Genomic DNA, 17,097 nt, shown 5'->3' with positions numbered 1-17,097 from the left:
TAAGCTTCTCGATTGCTTTCTTCGACTTATGGCTGATGGCCCAGTCTTTACTGCCAATCCTCTGCACCCTGGTCGAGAATCGGTACCCCCGCCTATCGCTCTCGAACAGCCCGGCGACTTCAGCTGTACAGCAAGGAGAAGACATGCTCTTTGTCCTCCTTGGCGGCCGGGTGGACTTTGACAAGTCTGCACCCGCCTCCATCGCCCCTACCCCTCAATTGGCGCATACCAAGGTCGACTCCGCCCAAGCCACGCCCGGAGCATTCTGGAACCAGATCAACTTTGGTCCTTCCGACCCACTCCCCGTACACTGGCTTCAGCCATCCCCAGCCCCCGACACCTCTTTTCCCCCATTCGGCCTTCCTCAGCAACTATCGAACAATCTCAACCTGGGCCAAAATCAGAATACTCAGAGCCAGAGTTCAGGCCTTGGAGGTTTGGACCCCAACCAGCCATTTGCGGGGATGGATACGGCAGAGATATGGGCGAGGCTACAGACGTTCTATGAGCCGGCGATGGCGGTGCCGTTTTGGGCGGCGGGGGCGGGAGGGCAGATGCCTGAACAAGGCGGAGGAGGGGGCACTTGGGGGTATGAGGGAGCCGAGTTTGGAGTCTACTAGGCGGGTGCGGACCGGGGAGACGTTGGTGAGAGAAGCGGCTGTGGTGTATCAGATTTGGGTCGTGGGTAGTTCCAATCGCTTATAGTATGTTAAACAGTACGCGCTGTGTCTGTGGGCGAAGCTGGCGACCGGTATGCAGCTAGCTACTCTGCAGCTATTCGCTTGCGGTTCGAGACGTAGAAGCATGCTCCTGAAGTCGTCTGGCTTTGCTCCGCGCGGAGAACCTCCACCCTGCCTCCACCTAAAATTGCTTGTCGTCTGCCGATATCTGGCCAGCATCTGGCCGACATCATTACCTTTCTCTCTCCTGTCTGCTATACATCATCGCCTAAATCTTTCCATACGCTGGCCCCGCAAGCGGTATGGCGGCTCTTCGGACAGCCTCGCGCTCGGCGTGGATCCCGCCACCCGTGCAGAGACTGCTGGAGCCGTACCTCCCGCCCCTATCGGTCCGCTTCGGACGGCCCTCACGAGCGGCGCCGCTTCTCCCGCCTCGAGCCTCTGCTCTGCCTGTGGACAAGGAACCTGCTAAACCCAAGCGAAAGACATACACGTTCCGCGGGGCGCGTAAGGAGGCGTCGATGAGGCGGGATCATCTGCAGCTCACGATCTCCGCCGTCAAGGCGAGACTGCGGGCGTCGACCTCTCCGGCGGACCCTGCTTCTGCATATCAGGCAGCTTTGGCTCTGCTGGATGATGATCTGTGCACTTCGTCATCTAGCGATGTCGAGAAGCATCAGGAGCGCCGGATCAGCCTCTACACCGCGATCATTTACCACTTCCTCCATCACCCCACCCCCACCAGTCTTGCAGCGGTGCATCAACTCGTCAACCGCCAACACTCCGAAGGTCTTCCTATCTCCGCACAGGTCCTCACTATCTACCTCAAACAAGCCCTCTCCCTCCCTTCTTCCTCACCTATGGAGACCGTCGCATCCATCTTCCCCTTCCTCCCCGAAACGTACGACAAGCACCTCCTTACGCTCATCCTGAGCACGACTGTCAAGCACGCCCAAACGCCCGCGGACGAGGTCAAGGATATGATCAAGGGGTGCATGGAGCACAAGTACGGAGGTCAGGCGGTACCGATGCAAGAGTGGGATCTGGAATTGTGGGATGTGTATATGGGGGCTTTATTGGCGGATGGGCAGCTGAGGGCGGGGATCAGGAGGCTGCCGGAGATTCAGGCGGCGGTGTGGGCGCAGCAAGCTCAGACGGGAAATGCGGGAGGAGGGCCGACTCCTGAGGCGATCGTACGGCCGTACATCTCGCTCTTGTCCCACTGGATCGAATCCAACTATCCGGACGTAACCTCCCCTCGCCGTCAGCTGAACCCCACCCGCATCAAAAAGCACTCTACCGTTCCACGCACAATCGTCCTTCATGCGGTCCAGACACTCCGAGGCGCGCCGGTACCGGTCGAGCTGCTCAACACGTGGATGTCGGCTGAGCGAGTAGCGGGGAAGTATGTGAGGGCGGAGCGGATCTGGGAGACGATATCGGGATTGCGGTGGGATGGGGCGGCGCTATCGTCCGAAGAGAAGGAGGGGATGGCGGCTCGGAGGCAGGCAATCGTTGGGGCGATCACGCCGGATCTTCGTGTCCCGCTAGAGACGTCCGTCCAGGTCGCTCCAGATCTTCGGCCGGACGCGTCAAGCTATACCGCTCTCTTCCGCCTTCTCAAGCGGACTTCTAGGTCTCCCACGCGGCTACTCTTACGCTCCTTCCTATCGGATCCGGCCAACATGGATGAACAATCCCTCAATGCGGCTTTATCTGAGGTGTTTGTCATTTCGCATCAACCGCCCGGACACATGCCTGGTCCCACCGTCCTGGACCTCCCGGCGGCACTGGTTCTGCTGCAGCAGTTCTCCCCGCTCCATAAGTGCAGCTCGGGCGACCGGGCGCTTGGGGTCGTACCGACCGGTCGGACGCTCGACATCGTCGCTGCTGGCCTCGTCAGGGCTTCTGTGCGAGGTCTGCGGATCTTTGGCGAGGTCATACCGCGGCTCACCGCCCCCATATCAGTCTCTCTCTCAATCCCGGAATCTTGCGGTTCGGATCTCACGAACACTAGCGACCGGCAGTACCGCCTCAGTCTGCAAGACTGGGACAGGGTCTCCCAGGAGCTACATTTGCTCCGGGACGATCGAGCTGCGCATAGCCAGGCAGTTATGCTTCCCGTCGGGCGTCCTTTTGCTCGGCTCGTCAACGACAATTCGCCCAGGCGCCAGCTCGAACAGGCGGTCACGGACGGCGCGGACATTACTCGTCATTTTGGGCCAGCTGGCGCAGCCGACCGGTCCGGAGAGGCTGCCCTGCTTCTTCCAGCGCTGCAGCGACTGATGCGGCGGGCGATAGCTGCGCAGTTGAAAATCAAAGACAAAAGGGAGGCATCGGAGGATGAGGTGGAAGCGGTCATCCAGCAGGCGAGGGAGGCAATGGGACTGGGCGGGATGACGGCTGTTGCTCTGGACGTCTTGGGATCCGGCGCTCGATCATCACGATCGAGGTAGCCGGTGGTCCGGCTCCACGCACGACTAGGAACCCGGATGACGCGCAGACCGAGATCGGGATCGGGATCTACGATATTCAGGCACCGGTCGTCAAGGTACCGAAAGGACCATTTTCGGCTGACCGAAATCATGTTTCAGATCTTGCCCGCCAACGACGCGCGAGTTCACCTCACATCGACGACCGTCGTATAGTGGAGCTGTAGCCCAGTCTACATGCTTATGATGATGATTACAGTGAGTGGTCTCATCCTTGGCGATTCCGATTACATTTACATCCCATATCCCGCTCGTTTCCCTTCACCCCGCCCCTTCCCTTTATTCTTTCGTGCAGGTCACATCTACCTTACTGCCCGGCGCAGATATCTACAATGAGCAGTGCTCTCCCCCTTTCTAGCGCTGACCTGCCAGGTGCAGGTCTTTCGACCGCCTCTACTTCTACTTCTCCTCCAGCGATTTCGAGCCCCGTCGTGCCGGCCGCGGTGGGGAGCAGCGGCATCTCCACATCTGCCGCGCTTGCTTCCTTGGTCGATCCTCGTAAATCACCAGTAGCATCATCCACGATCTCGAGCGCCGCTATCGCCGGCTCAAGTCCGAGCGCGTCCTTTTCCGGCGTCGCCCTCCCTACGGAGGCTCGGTCGGTCGTCGCGCCCAACATCTCCAAGCTGGCAGCAGGCGCAGGTGGTGAGGAGGGCGGCAACAGGGTAATCACTGTGGGCGCCATCACCCAGGGGCAGGGGGTGTTGGTAGGGCAGAGTGCGTCGGCGATCGTGGCGGCGGTGGAGAGCGCGGTGGTGCCTGCGCCGTCGCAGTTTGGGGTGTCCGCGGGGCGGGTCCAGACGGTCTCTTTTCAGCCTCCACCAGCGTCAGTTCCGGCTTCACCTTGATTGTCGGCCGCTTGAAGTCCGAGCTGATACTTCAGATCTGCCATTTCTGGGCTCAACACTTCGTCCTCTCAGCCTACATTGTCTACTACCACGTCAACCTTTACGCCGTTCTTCTCGCCCCTTCCCTCAGCTTCGATGGTCTCGATGGAGCGAATTGAGTCGCCTCCGGCCGTCAATATCTTCAATCCCGAGAACAAGCTTTTCCCGCTCGGTATCACAGCTGTTTCTATCGCAGGTGAGCTTCGCCATCTTCATCTAACTCATGATGTGAGTTAGAATAGATAACAGCTGACAGTACAGGCATCTTCATCGCTATCCTATCTACATTCCTCGTCATCCGCTTCTCGGGCTGTACCAAGCGACGCCGGTTCGATAAACGCCAACCCATCCCCTCCTTCATCGACGTCGCCGACCGGGACATCTCTTCGTCGTTCCACGACCGGTCGATATATCGGGACAATGCATCGTACGGCTCCAGTGCACGCGCTGGGGTGGACGCGGAGAAGGGACTGGGACCTGGCGGGTCGGATAGTCGATACCCCGCCATGCCTACCAGAGGGGGATGGGATGGGTCTGCTCCGCCTCATGTCGGCGTCGCATCCACCACGGCTGCTGCCCAAGCGCCTACCGCTCCCTCCACGCGCGGATACTCGGCATACGAAGCTTTCTTCTTCCCCTCTACTTCCCCTCCTGGATCGCGCGATCTCACCCCTTCTCCCCCTCATCGCCCAAACAAAGGCAGCGGCAATGTCAACAACCTCGGACCCAAGACTCAGCTCCACGATAGCCCCGTTCCTTCCTTCCAGACCCCCAGCGACGTCAACGGAGACGGAAGCGCCATCAACCCCTTCTTTCCTACCGGCCACACTGAGCTTCGGCTCGCTAACCCCGATCTCAGCCGCCAGACCACTCCCGTCACCTATACCAACCCCTTCCAGTCCCCATCCGACCGGCAGCGGGAGGGCACGACGCCGCTCCAACCTGGCCGATTACAGGGCTTCGTTCCTGCTTCTCCACCCCGCGCAAAGGCCAACGTACGCGATTCGGTGTCGTCCATCTCGTCCTTTGATAGCAGCACCAGCTCGCGTTCGGCATACAGCCAAGTGACGCGCGCGGGGATGCCGGGGGCGAGGGTCATCATGTTCCCGCCTGCGCCGAGCTTCATGCAGCCGCTCGCGGGGGCGGGATCGGGGTGGAGGGACAGGGATAGAGTGGGGTCGTTGGATGTGCCGAAGGATGCGGTGAGCCGGCCGGGGAGTGGGGATGTGTGGACGAGGAGGGAGTAAGAGGCTTTGGGTAAATTAGGAGGATGGGGACCAGATGGCATGCGGGAGCAGCATACATACATAGAAAGTTCCGGGGGGAGTCGGGGGAATACTCGCAGTGATCAGGACGGGGCCGAGTTCAGAAGTACATAGCAAAAGTATAGGCAGTAAAACACTTGCATCATACAGTGCACCAACTATACGAGTACCAAGCGACGGAGCCAGACATGTCTCGCAGCTCGCCGACAGTGCGCTTGGGTTGTTGAGTTGTTGCAGCAAAATGACCGACCGGCGCAATTTAGCTCACCCCGCCACCGCGCACTAACATGTCTCATCCTGTCGACCGTCCAGCCATTGATCGAGTCGTTCGAACCGTTCGAGCCAAGCGGGCGCCGAGCGTCAGAGAGGGATTGGGGAGATGTATAACATGCAGGATATCCTTGCTTCTCATCGAACATCATCTCGCACCTGACGATTCTACAGCTACAACTCCACCATTACGCCATCTTCCTAAGCCTAAGCGAAACAACAATGCTCTCCCCTGCCTTTGACAACACGGCCTACCTGCCCCTTACTCTCCTCCCTGCCCTCTCTCCCTCTCCCTTCCAATCTCATCCCCACTCTCAACCTCACTCGCACTCTGGCCGCCCGGCCTTCCCCCGATCCCCCGGTACGCCCCGCGCCCGACTCTCCGCTGCCCTCTCCACCTCCCCTTACTTTTCACCTTCCAACCCCTTCTCTGCGCGCCCGGCCGCCGGGGCCCTTAGCGCCCGATACACCATCATCAACACCCTTTCTAGTCCCTCAGCTACACCCACGCCCTCGGCGTCTTTACGGCCCGATACGCTCGTCCGCGCCGGGAGCCGGACACTGCGGCAGCGCGACTGTAGGCGGGACGGCTTGGGAGCTGGGCCGGTCGGAACCCCTATTCACCCCTTGTCGCTCGGCGGCAGTCTCATCCAGGAGGACGCGAGGGAGGGGAAGAAGTCGGTGAAAGGGATGGGCAAGACCGTGGCGGGCTTAGTAGCCTGGGTCGTGCTAGGGATGGTCGTCTCCGCCGCCCTCCTCAGTCTGCGCGCGAGCATGGAGGGCGGAGTGGGAGGAGTGGGGACAGTCATGATCAGTACAGCGGGAGAGTGGGACGGGGTCGTTGGGGAAGACGTATGGGCGATGGCGGCGGAGGAGGGGAGTGAGGCGATCAAGGGGATCTGGGCTTGAAGCTTGTGTGATACCTAGAGAGGAGGATGGACAGTAGAGTATCCGTATGTAGCTTGAGCTAGTCTGCATGTATCATCTAGATTTCTATACCTTCTTATGAGGACATAGCTTCGGCTTTCCTCCATAGGGGCTGCAGGGGACCGAAGGAGAGCTCCGAAGAGCCAGGGCTATGTTGGTGGCTTTTTGGTCGGTTCGCGAAGACTCGCTGATAGGCCACTGGGTGCTGGTCGAGGTGGAGTGTCCATACCCAGGACAGACCGCTCAGCCGGTGAGAGCGTGTCCAGGTCGTGGGTGTATGATTTGAACGCTCGTCTCAGCTGCCATTGTCAGCTCCCTATCCCCCAGCTCACAGATATGGGGCTTACTGGTGAGAAGACATGCTCATGTTTTCCAAAGTCCGCATATAATGCCATATACACTACCGCAACTACCTCATCAGTTCTATCTCCACTGACTCACTCGCCCGCCTACTTCCCCCACCTCACAGGCTCATTCTAGGACAGCTGTGGAAGACTCACATCCACCCACCACCCAGCCTCCTATCCCAATCACTTTACTCCATTTACTAGGCAGTATATTCTCATTCGACACCCTCGCAAAGTATTTCTCCGCTTGCGATCTGTCACGCTTGGGAGGGAGCGAGGCGGGGTCGGGCCCGGTATATGTCCGTTCGACGTTCCGGGGGACGTAAGGGGGTGGGCGGGGGCGGGAGGGGCCTGCTTCGGCGTTCAAGGCGCGGAGGGAGGGGAGCATGGCGAGATAGAAGGAGGGAGGCGCGCTGGTTCTAGGTCAATTTGAGAATACTATGGGAGGTGGTCGACTCAGTAACTCACTTGTGTAGCTTGGTTGGAGGTGGACTTTTTGGCTGAGCGGAACAAAATTTTGGTAGGTCAAGGCACTCTATATGACTATATCAAGGGAGGGGTCAAGGGCTATCTCACGGGGCGAGGTGACCAGGTATGCCAGGAGGCACAGGAGCGAACAGGCTTAGTAAGAGATCATTATAAGAGGTATACATGAGCGTAGGATACAGGTACAGCTACAGAATCGCCTCAGACTGGAGACATCGGGACCGATTATAAGTGAAATTTGAACAGGCCCCTCCTCGCTGGACATCAGAACGTCCCTCTCCCCTCCACGCGAGACTGAGCGCCTACTGCCCCGAGATCTTGCTCCTCTGCCGGCCATGTCCCGTCCCCTCCATCCCACCATGATGACCCCCGCCCACCCCCGTCTCTGCACCATGCACATGCTTGCTCTCTCCCGACTTGGCTCCGACTCCGAGGCCCTCCACTCCGCTCGTGGCAGTCCTGGACGACGCTGTGCTCAACCCACCATTCCCGGCGTTGGCAGCCGCGTAGTCTGACCGGCCGATATTTGGGGGCTGGGATTTGAAGAAGGATGCAGGTGGGGTGACGGGCCCTCCGGGGCCATAGGGGATCCCAGCGCGGGTGGTTCGGGACTCGAGGATCCGGGCTTGGTTGTTCATGAGTTTACCAACTGGGTTGTTAGCTTGTCCTTGAAGTCAGGAGAAGGAGGACATACAGAACCCATCGATCGAGGCTATTATCTTTTGACTGCGGGTAGGAGTCCAGTGTTTCCTACAGGGTTCAGCTTGGGCGCCAGCTTGGGCCTTGACATTCCTAGGAAGGGGCGCAGGCTCACTCTTCCAGTGCGCGAATGGCGGCCATGATGCAACGAGCTGGAGTACGGGTAGGTGCTTCTGTGTAAGGGTGAGCGGCGAGAGTAGTGGTACGGTTCAAGGTCGATGCTCGTCGCCTAGTCTGCCCATGGCTGGACTGAAACTTCTTTCTGATCTTCGGTCGTTTCATGACGTCAGTGGTCTTGGCGTGGCGACAGCGGTGCCGGAATTAGGATGAGCCATGCATGAGCTGCAGCCCATACTTCAAGCCACAGGAGCTCTACATATCATAGAACGGTATGTGCGGGGCAGTGCGGCGGACATTGTCATGTGAGAAATGCCAAATTTGGTCCGGTAAATACGTGCCGCCGACGGTCGAGTTGTATGGATCCGTAGTCAAGGAGAGGTCAAGGCTGCAAATATCTACATGTATGTTTGCTTGGGCTACATCGGTCTTTGCTGCTGCACTCCCTCTCAACGACTCCCCCTACTGCTCGCATTAAAGCCAAGGCTTAAGCGAAGACGGCACCGGCACCGACGACAACACCGACGGCACCGACAGCGGCGGTCCAGACGGCCGACATGGGGAAGGGAGCGACCTGGCCGGCAGCGGCGCGGGACGAAGCGGAGGCGCTATGCTCATCAGCAATCGTTCGTTTTTGGAACAATGAGATTGAAGGGTGTAACTTACACGGCAGAGCTAGCGCCGGATGCACCGCCCGCAACACCAGAGCTGGCACCGGAAGCGACCGAGGCACCACCGCTGACACCGGCGCTGACGACCGAGGAGGCACCTGACGCACCAGCGGCAACGCCCGACGAGGCGCCAGAGGCAACGGAAAGCACGCCGGAAGAGGCGGCACCTACGACGGACCCAGCGCCCGAGGTAGCTACGCCGACAGCTGACGAGGCGGAGGAGACGACACCGGCTGCGCCTGATGTGGCTACGCCAAAGGCGGATGTAGCAGAAGCGAGGACTGAACCCACTGCACTGTCAGCATTGGTCGACTGCGGTGATGGTTGTCGTCAGGGACTTACGCTGACGCTTGTCAACCTGGGCGTTCTCAGCAAAGGCGCCGAGGGCGAGAACGGGAAGAGCGAGGACGGTGGCGAAACGCATTTTGTGTGTTTTTGTTTTGGTTGGTGGGGTGGGGAAGGTGAAGAGAGTTGTCTTAATTGTTGTTAAGATGAAGTATAGACGTGAGAGCGGGAGTGGCAACGGTTGCTTGATACAGCTGTTGATGGTTTGACTGCGCAGTACCCCGCATGGTCTAAGTCAGGGCGAGCATTGACGTCATACCCTGTCCTACCCGTGACTGATTTTGCTCCTTTGGCAGAAGGCAGTTACATAATGCTTTGCGGCAAAAGTGCCACACTCGGGAGTAACTCCGAAATGCTCCGTGCCTCTGCTCCTGTTCTTTTCTCCGTTCCGACGACCAGACCTCTAACTTTTGCTATCTATCTATCCTCCTCCACTCAAAAGTAACTGTAGACCTTCTACTCACACACCACTCTCTCATACACAATGGTCGCCCGCTCAAACCCCTTCTTCTCCACCACCCAGACCTTCTTTGCTCCCTCCGTAGGGGACAAGGTCGACAGCGCCATCGCTCAGGGCAAGGCGTACGGCCACGAGGCTCAGGCCAAGGCCGACCAGCTCCTCAACAAGGGCGACAACCTCATGCACAAGGCTGGCGTCAAGGTCGCCGATGCCAAGGGTGCTGCCTCCACCGCTGTTGGCGCGTCCCCCACCGGTGTTGACCTCTACGCTCGGTGAGTCGGCCCCGGTCCGAAAATGTGAGGAATGGGAGCTTGGAGGCTGATAGTTGCAGGTTCGCCCTTGCCGGTGCCCTCGGATGTGCCATCACCCACGGTGCCCTTACTCCCGTCGATGTCGTCAAGACCAGGATCCAGCTCGAGCCCGAGGTGTACAACCGCGTACGTCGAGTTATCCTCTGATGCGGGGCAATTGCTGATCTGCAGGGAATGGTCACTGCCTTCCGTCAGGTTATTGCCGCTGAAGGTGCTGGCGCTCTTTTGACCGGTCTCGGCCCCACCATTGTCGGATACTCTATCCAGGGTGCCTTCAAGTTCGGAGGGTGAGCTATTCCCCCTTCTTCGCAGATAGCCCAGCTGACATCCAGTTACGAGTTCTGGAAGAAGCAGGCCATCAACACTTTCGGTCTCGAGAAGGCCCGTGAAAACCGGACGGCCATCTACCTCGGTGCCTCCGCCATCGCCGAGTTCTTTGCCGACATTGCCCTCTGCCCCCTCGAGGCTACCCGTATCCGTCTCGTTTCGCAGCCCACCTTCGCCAACGGTCTCGTCGGCGGTTTCGGCCGTATCCTGAGGGAAGAGGGTCCCGCTGCCTTCTACGCCGGTTTCGGTCCCATCCTGTTCAAGCAGGTTCCCTACACCATGGCCAAGTTCGCCGTGTAAGTCTCGGTCTCGCCTTGAATGTGGCTTTGGCTAATCGCCAGCTTCGAGGTCGCATCCGAGCAGATCCTTTCGTCGATGGGCAGGACCAAGGAGTCCCTCTCCGGTGGTGCCGCCACCGGCGTTAACCTCGGTGCCGGTCTCATCGCCGGTATGGCTGCCGCCGTCATTTCGCAACCCGCCGACACCCTCCTCTCCAAGATCAACAAGACCAAGGGCGCGCCCGGACAGTCTACCACCTCGCGTCTCGTAACCATGGCTGGCCAGCTCGGCGCCAAGGGTCTCTTCACCGGTATGAGCGCCAGGTTGGTCATGATCGGTACCCTTACCGCTGGTCAATGTGAGTTTTTGGCTGTGATCAAGACGCGTGAAGCCAAAGCTGATGACACTAGTCATGATCTACGGAGACATCAAGAAGGCTTTGAACGCGACCGGCGGTGTCGAGATCTCCAAATAGATGCGCTTTTACGACTCTTTCGCTTATATTCGATGGATTTCCTTTGCTTGTCTGATAAGGTGAACAGAAACGTAGCGGGGCCACCGCAGTGTACGGTAGTGTCATTACTGGTAGTGTGCTCAAGATCATCGGCATGGTTGGCTATCGTGGCTAGGCTGCTACGGTCTGGGTCTCGGCTTGCGCAAAGCAATGATAGATTAGAGAGAGACTGTTGGCCAGCGGCACGCCGGACATGCTTATTAAGAGGGGTTGACCCCATTGCCGTCAACTATCCGCCTTCCCTCTCTCTGACCTTCTCTCTCAATGAATTCACAGCTGATATATCGTCCATTTCCCCAACCTCTGGCCGTGCGCAACGTATGCTCTCGGTCGCCAGCCAAAGCTGCTGTCGAGCAGAATGGCGCGGATACATCATAGGCATTGTCGGTCTGACCGCCGAACGCGGAGCGCCTTGAAAGCTCCGAGTTCCGTTCGAATTCTCGAAGCCGAGGAGCCGAGCTCCGAGGCCGAGAATAAGCAGGAGCAGCACAGGTCGCCCGTCCTTGACTGACTGTAAGCATCTGCTTCGACTCTCTGTATTCTATACTCGTACACCTTGACCATCTTGAATACTCATTCATTACTAAGCCAGCCCTCCACCTCCCTCCACTATGCGCGCCCGCCCCAACCCCTTCTTTGCGACCACCCAAACCTTCTTCGCTCCGAGCATAGGTGACCGGGTGGATCAAGCCATCGACCAAGACCGGGTGTCCGCCCATGATGCCAAGGTGAAGGGGGACCACCTCCGTCACCATATTGCCGAGCTCAGAGCTGAGGAGGTCTTCAATCGAGACCGGATCTTCGCCCTTGGTGCGGTCGCGAGGGAGGATCACCTCCAGCACGAGCTCGCTGCGGTCAGAGCCGATCATATCCGGGCGGATACTCATACTGCCGTCGGCGTGCCTCCCACCGGTATTGATCTGTACTCCCGGTGAGTTGCCTCAGACAATGGAAATACGAACAGACGCTGATGGCTAGGTTCGCCGTTGCCGGTGCGCTCGGCTGTGCCATCACCCACGGTGTCCTCACCCCCGTCGACGTCATCAAGACCAGGATCCAGCTCGAGCCCGAGGTGTACAACCGGGTATGTCTGATGTAAGCGCAGTGCGGTATCAAACGAGACCGTATTGATTTCTAAGGGAATGGTGACTGCCTTTCGTCAAGTTGTCGCCGCAGAAGGTGCCGGCGCCCTCCTGACCGGTCTCGGCCCTACCATCGTCGGTTACTCCATTCAAGGCGCTCTCAAATTCGGCGGGTAGGCCATCGATCTGACTCTCCCCCGGGTCTGTCGCTGACATGCAGATACGAATACTGGAAAAAACAAGCCGTCAACATCCTCGGGCTCGAGACGGCCCGGGAATACCGTACCGCCATCTACCTCGTCACAGGCGGTATCGCCGAGTTCTTTGCGGACATCGCTCTCTGTCCTCTCGAGGCGACTCGGATCAGGCTCGTCTCCCAGCCGAGCTACGCGAATGGTCTTGTGGGCGGGTTCGGGCGGATTCTGAGAGAAGAAGGTCCAGCGGCGTTTTATGCGGGCTTTGGGCCCATCTTGTTCAAGCAGGTCCCGTATACGATGGTCAAATTTGGCGTGTGAGTCGCTTCCCCCTTCACTCACCTGATGACCTAGCCCCAACCCGATGGAGCTAGAGCTGATGTTCAGATTTGAACTGGCCTCGGAACGGATCCTGCAGACCATGGGCCAAACCAAAGAATCGCTGTCTAGCGGAACAGCCACCGCCGTCAACCTCGGTTCGGGCCTGATCGGCGGAATGGCGGCCGCTGTCGTTTCACAGCCGGCCGACACGCTCCTGTCCAAGATCAACAAAGCGAAGGGTGCGCCAGGGCAGAGCACAACGTCGAGGTTGGTCAGTATGGCAAGCCAGTTGGGCGTAAGGGGTTTGTTTACGGGTATGAGTGCGAGGTTGGTAATGATTGGAACTTTGAGTGCTGGGCAATGTGAGTCCCGTGTACGAATGGCCGTGAGCGAGAGTAAGGGTGGAGGGCTGATACGAGCAGTCATGATCTACGGGGATATCAAGAAGGCCTTGAATGCGACGGGCGGTGTCGAGATATCGAAGTAGACGCGCTCTCATCCAAGCTACGATGCGTCGATGGATCACCTTTGCTTGCCCGACCCGAGCGTGGTCCGTTCGGGTCGACCAGCTGACCTTTCGTAACAGCCCCGCCGATGCGCGCTAGGGAGGCGGGAAAGGAACACCGCAAGGAGTCCAAACGGTCCGTCTGAACGGGAGGTGATCGACAAAGGAAGTGCGATTCTGGGCTAATAGCTCACTCATCACTTATCAACAGTGGATACATATCACTGCTACTGCTCTTACGCTGACTTCTTGCACTCCGATCAGCTGCGCTCATCCAGAGACGAATACGATGGCGGTAGACTTGTTGGCGGCCATACGAGTATAGCCCCGATTATGGAGACCATAAAGCAGATCAAAAAGAAGTTGACGGTGACCCAGATCTGCGTCCTAGGTACGTCCCACCTGTTACTCAGCTGACCCATCAGGCGCATCCAGCATCTTCTTCATCCTGATCATCCTCCTATTCATCTTCTGCCTCTATGCAAACCGTCAATCCCGGCTCGAGACGGAAGAAGGCGGCCGGATGGCCAGGGGTCACTGGAGGGACGGGGAGGCGGATATAGAAGTCAGGAGGGTGAGCGAGCCGTATGCTCGGTTGGCGACGACGGGGCCAGCGGGACCGGCGACAAGAGGGGATAAGCAGAGGATGGATCGAGGTCCCGGGGGAGGGGCGGGGCCGGGTGTGAGACGTCCAGCCCTAGCGCATCATGCTGCGACGCAAAGAGGGGTAGCAGGCATGGGGGCTGGAGCTGGAGTACAGAGACCGGCGGATAAGTCTGGACAGAAGGCACAGGCGGTGAGCAGGGTGAAGGGGCAACCACAGACGAGAACCCCAGCGAGAGGGAGCGGACCCAAGAGGTCAGGCCGTTGATGTTAGACATGTATCGATTAGTTTTAGTAGTCTCGCATCATGGAGAGAGAGGCAAAAGAAGGGGCAGCATCAAAGAATCCTCTCAACACCTCAAATAAATCTCTAGCAACTGTACACTGTCTTACCTTCGGGAGCCGCATAGGTAGGTCTGCGGTCGAGACTAAGTTTTAGTAGCTAGATTAGCAGCAACCAGATGCAGCCAAAGCATAAGAAGCGAGCTCGATATGCTAATTCATGACAATGCGTGTATGGTCGTTAACTGCTATTTCCCTTTTGATTTCCCCCTTGTATATACACTTCTTCTCCTATATATATGTTCCCCTGATCAACGCCTAGTACCTGTTGCCAGTGTTGGTGTTGTCGAAGGCGCCAGTGTTGTTGTTGCCGACTGTGTTGGGGTTGTTGTGGAAGGCTCCGGAACCGGTCTGGGCGTTCTGGCCGAGACCGCCGGCAGTGTGGGAGCCGGGCTGGCCGGGAGCGAGGGCGCCGGTCTGGTGGTTGCCGTACGAGTCGGTACCGACGTTGGCGGCGGCGGCTTGGGCGTGCATGGGGTCGTGGGTGCGCTTGACTTCGCCCTCGTGAACCTTGGCGGGGTTGCTGGTGGCCTTGCCGACTAAATGGTGAGCTGTATTCCCAAGTGCTGTATTTCCAGGTAGAGGAAGGTGAAGAAAGGCAACTCACCCATTGACTCCATACCGCCTGAGATCTTCTCGCCGATGGTGGGCTTGTTGTGGTGGTCGGCACCGTGGGCACCGTGGGTGTGGTCAGCACCGTGGGTACCGTGGTTGTTGTGCGAGCCAGCACCGGTAAGACCGCCAGCGCCAGTGGTGGAGTGGGAGTGATGGCCAAGGGCAGAGTCATGGTGCTGACCGGTGTGGGCACCGCCGACGAGAGGAGCACCGTGGGTATGCTCGCCGGCGTAGTGGTCGTTGTGCGATCCGGTGAGACCGCCGGTGTGGGATGAGCCGGTGAGGCCAGTGCCGGTGTGGGAGTTGTGGTTGCCGCCGAGGACGCCCGAGTTGGAGTTGTGGTTGTTACCGCCGAGGATGCCCGAGTTGGAAGAGTGGTTGTTGCCAGTGAGACCGGTACCGGAGTGGTTGTTGCCGGTCAGGCCGCCAGAGTGCGTGTTGGAGTTGTGGTTGCCGCCGAGGATACCGCCCGAGTTGTGGTTGTCGTGGTTGCTGCCGAGGACGCCCGAGTTGGAGTTGTGGTTGTTGCCAGTAAGTCCGGAGCCGTGGTTGTTGTTGCCAGTGAGCCCCGAACCGTGGTTGTTGCCGTGGATGGCCTCGGAAGCGCCGGCGTGGACACCGTGGAGGGGCTCGCCAGTCTTCTTGGCCTCGCCCTCGGCGACCTTGGTGGGGTTGTGGGTGGCTTTGCCGACTGTGGGATCAGCCATGGTTCAAGTAGAGAGGTATAAAGAAGGGAGCAAGAGACGAATCGAGCGAAAGGAGCAAGAGATGAAGCGAGGGACCTGTAGTAGGAAGGTATAGGAAAACAGGCAAGAGATGGCAGAGACCTGTCGTAGAGAGATATAGGGAAAGAAGCAAGAGAAACATCGAGGGACCTGTAACTTACTCAAGGAGTCGACAGTACCGGAGATCTTCTCACCCATAGTGGGCTTGTGGGGGACAGCGGCCGAGGTGGTGTTGTTGTTGCTGGGAGGTCAGCCTGGGTCCATGTCGTATAAGATGAGAAGGGAGACCTACTTGAACGCCATGTTGAAAGTGTGGGTTTGAGAAATGTGTTGAAGTGTGGTAGTTGTAGTATTGGTGGTTGGAGAGAGAAGTATGGATGAGAGGGGGAGTGGCAGACGATGCAGCTTTATATAGGATGAGAAAGGGAAGGCGAGAGAAGGTCCAAGAGCAAAGTTGAACCAAAGGTACCTTCCAAGCGATGACATCATGGCCAGCGGAATTCCGTCCCTTCCGCAGCGGGGTGGCCGGCCGGTGGATGCAGCTCGCTTCGGCCTCGGAGTCACATGCACGTTGCGGTGCAATCTAGTGCCTGTGCCTCTGCCAAGCGGAGGGCCTTGTTTCAGAGCTCGAGCTAGCTACGTCATGCCATGTTATTTCGCCTTTGTTCAGCCGCGCTTGGAGCTCTTCGAACTCTGCAGCAGTCAAGTCTCCTCCGGCTGCACGATCGCCAGCTCAAATTCTCCGCGGCTTGAAGAAATGTAGATGCAAGTAGAGACTTTCTCGTGCGGAATGACGAGCTTGAGCAGCGCTAACCTCTTTGGGGTAGTCATGTGAAACATACAGTGACGTCATTGTTGTGCCTGAAACGCGGAAGGAGATCACGAGGTATGGTGTGACTCATCGCTGTCGGTGGCTATTTTGCTACCGAAAGTGGAAGGCAAAGTGCAAGGTGGCAGCGCGTCATGCGGCTCGTGCTACCAAGCGAAGTACGAGCCGAGCGGGAGATCCCAGTGATGGCTCGGGCTGGACGCCATTCTCAGCCTGGATCGGGCGAAATGCGAATAGACCGCGAACAGAGGACACGTGCGAGGCAGAGAAGGCGCTCTACAAGTACTCTTCAGTGGATCCTTGCTGTATGTACCCGTGCGTCAAGCGCAGCGTTCCATGGGTCGAAGTGAGAGTGGCTGCAGTGAGTGCACAAGCTTCACAACCGTGCAGTTCTGAGAGAGAGCGCTAAGATCCTGGTTCGATATAACACTTTGTAGACTGTGGGATATCACGGTGCAGCTAGTCTCGCGTGGCCAGCCTCTGACTGATCTATATGCTTGAGCTCTACATCTGGAAGTCACGGCTGGTCAAACGAGACTAGGTGCAGCATGCAGGCTAGCTACTTCTGCCACTTATGACCTCCTCATCTACTCACCGCCGCCACTTCGAATGCGAGTTCTGACGCTCAAGCACATTGCTGCCTGGAAGTTTATCTGAGCAGACACGATAGTAACCAGCTTCGGTCCTAGGCGCTCGACATTGCGGGAACGGGGTCGTACAGTCGATGTACTGCTGCGGATAAAACCCAACTCGCGTCGCCAAGTACATATCAAGGACACGAAGCGGGACATCCACCACTCCTCC

General features: G+C 58.3%; 10 protein-coding genes across 10 annotated transcripts; 7 read left to right on the top strand and 3 right to left on the bottom strand.

Annotated features, from left to right (window-relative positions):
• Nucleotides 1-982: 982 nt before the first annotated feature.
• MKK02DRAFT_37726 (uncharacterized protein) lies at nt 983-3,136 on the top strand (the record flags this gene model as incomplete). The annotated part of the gene is made up of 1 exon (XM_053089763.1): nt 983-3,136. One exon carries the CDS (start codon nt 983-985, stop codon nt 3,134-3,136), a length of 2,154 nt encoding a protein of 717 aa, XP_052944627.1.
• A 368-nt stretch (nt 3,137-3,504) lies between these two features.
• Nucleotides 3,505-5,306, top strand: MKK02DRAFT_37725 (uncharacterized protein; the record flags this gene model as incomplete). Its single annotated transcript, XM_053089762.1, has 3 exons — nt 3,505-3,998; nt 4,056-4,255; nt 4,321-5,306. The coding sequence occupies 3 exons, from the start codon at nt 3,505-3,507 to the stop codon at nt 5,304-5,306; spliced, it is 1,680 nt and encodes a 559-aa protein (XP_052944626.1).
• Nucleotides 5,307-5,816: 510 nt separating this feature from the next.
• Nucleotides 5,817-6,503, top strand: MKK02DRAFT_27981 (uncharacterized protein; the record flags this gene model as incomplete). The annotated part of the gene is made up of 1 exon (XM_053087454.1): nt 5,817-6,503. The coding sequence occupies one exon, from the start codon at nt 5,817-5,819 to the stop codon at nt 6,501-6,503; it is 687 nt and encodes a 228-aa protein (XP_052944625.1).
• Nucleotides 6,504-6,670: 167 nt separating this feature from the next.
• MKK02DRAFT_37723 (uncharacterized protein) lies at nt 6,671-7,256 on the bottom strand (the record flags this gene model as incomplete). The annotated part of the gene is made up of 3 exons (XM_053089761.1): nt 6,671-6,820; nt 6,869-6,930; nt 7,022-7,256. 3 exons carry the CDS (start codon nt 7,254-7,256, stop codon nt 6,671-6,673), a joined length of 447 nt encoding a protein of 148 aa, XP_052944624.1.
• A 1,401-nt stretch (nt 7,257-8,657) lies between these two features.
• Nucleotides 8,658-9,265, bottom strand: MKK02DRAFT_27980 (uncharacterized protein; the record flags this gene model as incomplete). Its single annotated transcript, XM_053087453.1, has 3 exons — nt 8,658-8,778; nt 8,837-9,131; nt 9,184-9,265. The coding sequence occupies 3 exons, from the start codon at nt 9,263-9,265 to the stop codon at nt 8,658-8,660; spliced, it is 498 nt and encodes a 165-aa protein (XP_052944623.1).
• Nucleotides 9,266-9,670: 405 nt separating this feature from the next.
• MKK02DRAFT_27979 (inorganic phosphate transporter) lies at nt 9,671-11,038 on the top strand (the record flags this gene model as incomplete). Its single annotated transcript, XM_053087452.1, has 6 exons — nt 9,671-9,918; nt 9,978-10,083; nt 10,129-10,244; nt 10,290-10,580; nt 10,626-10,921; nt 10,974-11,038. The coding sequence occupies 6 exons, from the start codon at nt 9,671-9,673 to the stop codon at nt 11,036-11,038; spliced, it is 1,122 nt and encodes a 373-aa protein (XP_052944622.1).
• Nucleotides 11,039-11,688: 650 nt separating this feature from the next.
• On the top strand, nt 11,689-13,161 carry MKK02DRAFT_37719 (putative mitochondrial phosphate carrier protein; the record flags this gene model as incomplete). Its single annotated transcript, XM_053089759.1, has 6 exons — nt 11,689-12,008; nt 12,056-12,161; nt 12,217-12,332; nt 12,380-12,670; nt 12,741-13,036; nt 13,097-13,161. 6 exons carry the CDS (start codon nt 11,689-11,691, stop codon nt 13,159-13,161), a joined length of 1,194 nt encoding a protein of 397 aa, XP_052944621.1.
• A 351-nt stretch (nt 13,162-13,512) lies between these two features.
• Nucleotides 13,513-13,953, top strand: MKK02DRAFT_37718 (uncharacterized protein; the record flags this gene model as incomplete). The annotated part of the gene is made up of 3 exons (XM_053089758.1): nt 13,513-13,570; nt 13,605-13,859; nt 13,940-13,953. 3 exons carry the CDS (start codon nt 13,513-13,515, stop codon nt 13,951-13,953), a joined length of 327 nt encoding a protein of 108 aa, XP_052944620.1.
• Nucleotides 13,954-14,382: 429 nt separating this feature from the next.
• MKK02DRAFT_27977 (uncharacterized protein) lies at nt 14,383-15,767 on the bottom strand (the record flags this gene model as incomplete). The annotated part of the gene is made up of 4 exons (XM_053087451.1): nt 14,383-14,663; nt 14,732-15,430; nt 15,626-15,705; nt 15,757-15,767. 4 exons carry the CDS (start codon nt 15,765-15,767, stop codon nt 14,383-14,385), a joined length of 1,071 nt encoding a protein of 356 aa, XP_052944619.1.
• A 184-nt stretch (nt 15,768-15,951) lies between these two features.
• Nucleotides 15,952-16,781, top strand: MKK02DRAFT_27976 (uncharacterized protein; the record flags this gene model as incomplete). The annotated part of the gene is made up of 3 exons (XM_053087450.1): nt 15,952-16,223; nt 16,309-16,654; nt 16,731-16,781. The coding sequence occupies 3 exons, from the start codon at nt 15,952-15,954 to the stop codon at nt 16,779-16,781; spliced, it is 669 nt and encodes a 222-aa protein (XP_052944618.1).
• Nucleotides 16,782-17,097: the final 316 nt, after the last annotated feature.

Source organism: Dioszegia hungarica, assembly GCF_025882075.1.
Source record: "Dioszegia hungarica strain PDD-24b-2 chromosome Unknown MKK02contig_11, whole genome shotgun sequence".
Lineage (NCBI taxonomy): Eukaryota > Fungi > Basidiomycota > Tremellomycetes > Tremellales > Bulleribasidiaceae > Dioszegia > Dioszegia hungarica.
This window is presented reverse-complemented; position numbering and strand designations above follow the sequence as displayed.